This window comes from Gossypium hirsutum, chromosome D02 (genome assembly GCF_007990345.1).
Source record: "Gossypium hirsutum isolate 1008001.06 chromosome D02, Gossypium_hirsutum_v2.1, whole genome shotgun sequence".
In the NCBI taxonomy this organism is placed as follows: domain Eukaryota; kingdom Viridiplantae; phylum Streptophyta; class Magnoliopsida; order Malvales; family Malvaceae; genus Gossypium; species Gossypium hirsutum.
Genome location: NC_053438.1, coordinates 21,854,357 through 21,860,996, shown reverse-complemented (window position 1 = coordinate 21,860,996; position 6,640 = coordinate 21,854,357). Strand labels below are relative to the sequence as shown.

The 6,640-nt window shown below is 29.8% G+C and overlaps 1 protein-coding gene across 1 annotated transcript; it reads right to left on the bottom strand.

The window, feature by feature from the left end:
* Positions 1 to 3,618: 3,618 nt before the first annotated feature.
* Positions 3,619 to 4,533, bottom strand: LOC107910201 (bZIP transcription factor 11). The gene has a single exon (XM_016837982.2). The coding sequence runs from the start codon at positions 4,287 to 4,289 to the stop codon at positions 3,861 to 3,863; it is 429 nt and encodes a 142-aa protein (XP_016693471.2). The 5' UTR covers positions 4,290 to 4,533; the 3' UTR covers positions 3,619 to 3,860.
* Positions 4,534 to 6,640: the final 2,107 nt, after the last annotated feature.

The window sequence follows — 6,640 nt, the reverse complement described above, 5'->3', positions numbered from 1 at the left end:
AAAAGTCTTGCACCCAACACATCAGCTTTCAGTTCCTTATCTATTTGAACTTAGGCTTTTACTTACATCAAAATGTATGAGTCACGCATATATAGTCCTCCATCCAATTAGGATTTAGGTATGTCACACTATGAACTTCATAAGTGAATAAATCCATAAACGAATTCAGAACCTATTCTGCTCGGGTCTTGTCTGATATACAGTCAGTCCAGTCAGTCACATCTATGTCTCTATCTTCTAGGAGTCATCCACTCCGATGTCCAAGACAAGACATCTCACCAATTAGACTTGATAGACAACATATTAGTCTTTTAATTGGTTTTTTTATTTCTAATTAGACTAAAAACATGTTTAGGTTTGTCTACTAATACAAGTTTTCTTTCTATACTATGATCCGACCACGTAATACCACTTAGTTTTGGTTAAACATTTACACAACCAATGAGCAACACTTCCTTCAATTTTTCTTTGTGTGCAAAAACCATTTGAGGACAATAATACAAAGTATTAATGTAATTCATGAATAATTTTATTAAACCAGTCTGTTCAGAAAATTACAAGTGTTCTTAGACAAAAATACTACACTTAGGGCACCAGTTCCAATAGCTAGATGTTATGTGCAAATTGCATGTTGTAGCTTAAAGTCTAATTTTAATGCTTATGTTTTATATACCTTAAATTGAAAATGTACCACCGAGCTCTATTGCTTAGTGTATAATTTGTTTTCCCCGTGCGCAGGTATAGATGAACCTCTAAAATTCGAGAAGTCGTTCCAACATCTAAGAATCAATTCTCTAACTTAGCAAAGTTTGTAATATACCTTTCGAATTGAGTGTGGCATGTACCTAGGATTTTTTTTATTTGTGTATTGTACATAGTTGACGTTAGAATTTGGTAGTTGATGTTATTGGAAGTATCATTTTGGTATATTTTTGCTTGATTTCAATTGGTATGTTGTTTTTTTGGTTGTATTGGAATATGTATGTGTGATTTCATGTCATTCAAACTGGTAACAGGTTAATTTTTTAGGTAACAGCTTGTTGTTTCGTGACACCGTACCCCCAACATCATGATGAGAAACAACTCAGGGTTCACATTGCAATGACGTAGCCTCGAGGTCATGACGAACCTAAGTCAGAGTCATGTTCTGACGAGAAAACCCTGAAATTGCGACGTCAATTTAAATTTTTGTAATCTTTACAATTTAATACATTTCGACCTCAGGTTAACAAAAGAGCTTTCGTAAGCTCATATAAGACCTGAAAATGATTGTGTAATGTTTAATACGTATGATTTACTTAAACTTAAATGTATAATGACATTGAATTGAATGTTATTGATTGTAGTTGCTCTGGCAACGAATATGACACCTTGTAGCTCAGACCTGGCGATCGAGCCTGGTATTGGTGTGTTATATTTAATGTCACAATGAGAAATGGATAGTGAGTGACGTCGCGACCTAGAACCCCCGAAGTCGCAACATCAACCCGATAGTTTTGAAACATTACAATTTAATCCTTATTCGACCTCAGGTTATCAAAAGACCTCTTGTAAGCTTGTACATAACCCGAACATGATTGTGAATCATTTTAGAAATGTGTAATGATTTAAATAGCATGCATGAATTGTTGAATTGAATTGTAAATGTTTGTATTTGCTCTGGTAATGAATGTGGCATCCCAGAGTTTAGACCTGGCTATCAGGTTAGGTATGGGGTGTTACATCTTGGGAAGGAATAATTTTTATGAAGGGAAATTCTTTCTGTTAAAACAATTATTGTTGCGCTACCTTTTGGCTAAAAACAGTTAACAAAATAATGTGTTTTGAGTCAGTCCTTACTATCGAATAAAAAAGGGTAAGGTTTGGGGTTGTGTAGTTAGTGAAACGGTGTGTTGGGGAGGTGGTTACAGCTGTCAAATAACAACTTTCATAACCATTGTTTTGTTTCCCTTTTGAGTAGGAGGAGTATGTTAGGAATGATTATGCATTTTCAGTTAATAAAATTTGTTTCTTCCTCATCTCTCTCTTTCTTTCTTCTTCTTTGCTTTCTTCCTTTTCTCTAAATTAAATGTAACATTTCCCTGCCTCTCGGACATCTCTGATGATCTTCTCCTCTTCTACAATGGCTCCAAATAAAGGTTGGTGAGATTGTTTGGTTTTGGGATAAATTCTGAGCCTGGATTACTTATTTTTACTTACGGCTCAATCTCTTAAGCTTGTTTTGGCCTATTTGCCCATATTCTTAATTGGATGAAATGAAATTAATCTATTCTTAAAAAAGAAATGAAAAAAAATTATCAATTTTACCGCAATGTGATAAAAAATTCAACCATTAAAAGAATATTATATATGTTTTTTTAATGATTTCTTTCCATGATATCATAGTTTTTCTTCTTTTGATAAACCCATGATATCAAAGTTAATTGCTAATATTTAGGGCCTACAATAGATTCAATAAAAGATTTTGTAATATTTTTATTTAGCAAAAAAAATTTATTATGAATATTTTATTATTAAATGGATATTTATCGATATTTTAAGATAAGTTTGATATACTTTAAAACTCTAATATTTATTAGAAATAGAATTTTATTTCATTTATATTTTATATATATATAGATATAGGCTTTGAAAAAGTATTATAAATCTCTCTAGTGATAAACAAAACTATAAAATATATTTATGCTATTTTACTCTCTTTATTTCATAAAATTTCTAATTTTTTTTATTTTTGATACATAAAGATTTAGATAATAAGTAAATTGGTTGAATAGAATGTTAAATATAAAAAAAAATGAGCTTTAGCAATATAATAGTCATAATCATGATTTTTGTCGTGAACAAGCAAATTGTTGTTTTGTTAAATTAAAAAATTACAGTGTTCTATATCGTCAATTATTTGCCACTTTTCTTGACCAAAAACAGAGGCAACAAAAGAGAGAGAAAGAGCAATTGAATTATTTTCACTCGAAGACACCATAAATGTTGATATATTAAGGGTCTGTTTGATTTAACAAAACAATTTTTCCAGCGTTTGATTGGCGGAAAACATTTTCCATTTGGAAAATGAACTCCAAAATAAGGGAAAATGGGTTACATTTTAGGGAAAATGTCTTACCCTTTCAAATTTCGTAAGACATTTTCCGTTCTCTCCTCTCTATCGCCTCCTTCATTCCTTTCTTCGTTTCCGGTAGAAAATTGCTTCTATTTATCGATTTTCCAGTAACTTATTTTTTTAATTATTCAATACTTGTTTTTTAACACAATTACAAATAATTTATTTGATATTAATTTTTTTCAATTCATAACGATTAATATGCGGCTTGATAATTGAGTATTATTATAAATAAATCATTGCAATATATGTAAAAATAATTTAAAATATAAAAATTTATTAATATATATCAATATATGTAAAAACAATTTTTTCGAAAAATATTTCCAGTAAATCTGCCAAACAGCCGAAAACATTTTACACAGATTCAATCAAACATCAGAAAATATTTTCCAGTAAATCATTTTACAGAAAAGTAAAACATTTTCTCAAAATCATTTTACGGAAAATATTTTACTGGCAATCAAACAGACCCTAAGGAAAGAAAACTACATCAAACAAAGTGAAAGAAAATAATTATTTTAGCATTATATATTACTTGAAACACCACATACATTCACAGTCCTTCACACCATATTTTATATCTCAAAAGCCCTCCTAGAAAAAAACAAAAACATAACTGTTAACCCTAGAAAGCAACCATGGCAGAATTGCCAATTCACTTACCCACTCATTGATTCCCACATTGAAAAATCAAAACAAAACAAAACCCACCAACAAATGACATGAATACTTTCTTCATCAATTAGTATTGAAAGATGTGTGCAGAGGCCATGATGGGTGGTTGTTGGTTAAGATAAGGCACATTGAAAGGGTTGGTGAAACAGTCAGGAGTGTATTCAATACCCTCTCTGTTTAGATAATGGAGGATGTCGTTTAGAGAGTCTAGCCTTTGGCTTAGTTCAGTCATCTGAGCCCTCAAAACGGAGTTTTCAGCCTCAATGTTCAAATAGCGGTGGGTGGTGAAGTTGATGCTTGTCAGGATTTGGTTATTATCTTTCTTTAGCTCTGTTATTTGTCCCACTAAATCATCTATGTGCTTTTGTTTTCTCATCCTTGACCTTCTCGCTGATTCTCGGTTCGATTCCATCCTTTTTCGTTTCCTTTGATCCATCAACTGATGCTGTGTGGAACCTGAGGAATTGGAATTCGAATTTCCACTGCACGAAGCCATATTAATTATTATATTTACTCCAAAATCACTAATTATGTATATGTTTAGCTAATCTATAAAGCATTACACATTTTTTATTTCTGAGAAAACGTAGACCCAATAAAGGAAAACAACTGAGAAAGACTGAACAAGATGGGTTCTACGTCTGAGGGAGGAATTTATAATAAACCCCGATCGGAGGATTTCACTCACAACTGGAGACATGAATCTCAAACATCACCAACAATAACTTATGCGGCATGGAGATTCACAAGACAACCCAAAAAGAAAGAAAAGAAGATTCACAAATGGAGTTTTTTTTCGAGAGTTTTGAGGATATGGGTATTTTGTATAGACTCTAGAAGTCAAAGGCTTAACAACCAAAACACACCATAGAAGGGCAAAAGCCCACCAAATGGTATGAAAAGAACAGAAAAAATAATAAAAACAGGGGAACAGCAGAAGCTCAGACGTAGAAGGGAAAAGAAAACCAAGAAGAGGATTCTATAAGGAGGGGAGATAGCAGAAGTGGAAGAGGTTTTTGAGAGAATTGAGAAGGCAATATATAGAAGAAAAAAAAGGGAAATTAAAAACATTAAATAATTAAGTTGCAAATTCAAAGTAAATAGCTTTTGAATCTCCTTCTTGAGTGTTTAAGGCGAAAGAAATTCCGATAAAAAAAGTAATTTATTGGGTAAATTATGCTCAATGTCACTAAATTATTAAGAAATTTACGTTTTTGTCACTCAATTTTAAAAAAGTTACAAAATGGTCACTAAAAATATTCGAAAGTTTTTATTTAAATCATTAAATTATTCGAAAGTTCTTATTTAAGTCACAGGACTATTATGCTTTTTTTAAAGTTCGGCTAGTGAGGTCTAACCAATGATTCAGCTATCGGTATGGTAGATTAGTACCTATCAACAGGTAGAAGAATCTTAAATCTAAGTTGATATGACAGTCAATGTTGAAGCTTAGAGAAGAAAATTGTTTGGGTTTTGATTCACGGATGTGACATTTAAAATTGTTTCATAAAAAAAACCCTAAATTATAAAGAAGAAGAGATTGAGAGATTTCAATTAGTGCAGGTGGTGCAAAAACTGAAAGCCATACAACAATGATTTTAATAGGCCAATGACTTAAATAAAAACTTTCGAATAATTTTGTGACCATTTTGTAACTTTTTTAAGTTGAATGACGAAAATGTAAATTGAATAATAACTTAGTGACCTTGAAGGTAAATTACCCTAATTTATTTAAAGATTAACCTTCTTACATTGTCAATATAATATTTTAATTTTACAAATAATTAAATATGAATATTTTTTTATATTTTATTTTTATTATATATCTCTTTGTAAGCTCTTTACTAATATAAAAAAAATTATTAAGATAACAATAAATATAGCCTCTAATGTTTATTTATTTTGTTATTTTGGCCCTTTATTTTTTTTCTAAGATCATTTTGGCCATCAACCTTTAAAATTTAGTCAAATTGCTTGCTTTTAAACAGAAAATTGACTAAATTATTAAAATTTTAACAGCATTAATGTGGCCACTCGCATGGCAGTCCACATATAATTCATAAAAATTCAAAAAAGAATTTAATAAAAATATTTAAAAATAAAATATAGTTCAAAAAACTTTAAAAAATTTTATCCATGTTAACAGTGAAGTATATGTAAAATGCCATATGAGCTACCACGTTAATGCCATTAAAATTTCAACAAATCAATCAAGTTTTTTGTTCAAAAGCAAGAAATTTTATTAAATTTTAAATGTCAAGGGCCTAAGTGACAAAATGAGTAAACATTAGGGGCTAAATTTATCTTTATGCCAAAATTTATTGATTTTTTTTATCTTTTATGTCTATTTTACAATTTATGTTCAAGATTTATAACTACCCTTTTTAACAATGTTTTCTCTAAGCTTTGAACCTCCATTCTCTCAATGTAGACGTGTAATGTGTATTGCCATTCCAAGGCATACTAGTTGGTATAAAAAAGTAGGTAAAGTACACTATCATTCACTAAATTTTGGTTAAATTTTTATTTTTTGTCATTTAACTAAAAAAAGTTACAATTTGTTTACTAAAGTTTTCAAAATTATTTTTTTTGTTACCCCATTGTTAAGTGACACTTTTTTAGTTGGTATAATAATTGTAGTCTTCAGTTTTTATACTTTCTATTAATTGACCTTGATTATATAAAAATGATAAAAACAATAATTTTTTTTAAAAAATTTAGAAAATTCTAAAAATTAAAATTAAAACAAAATTAGATAAAAATTTCAAAAAAAAATATAAAGTGAGAGAAAATGAGGGAAAATATTTTTTAAACCTCCAAATTTTCTCTTTATATTATCTATATAGA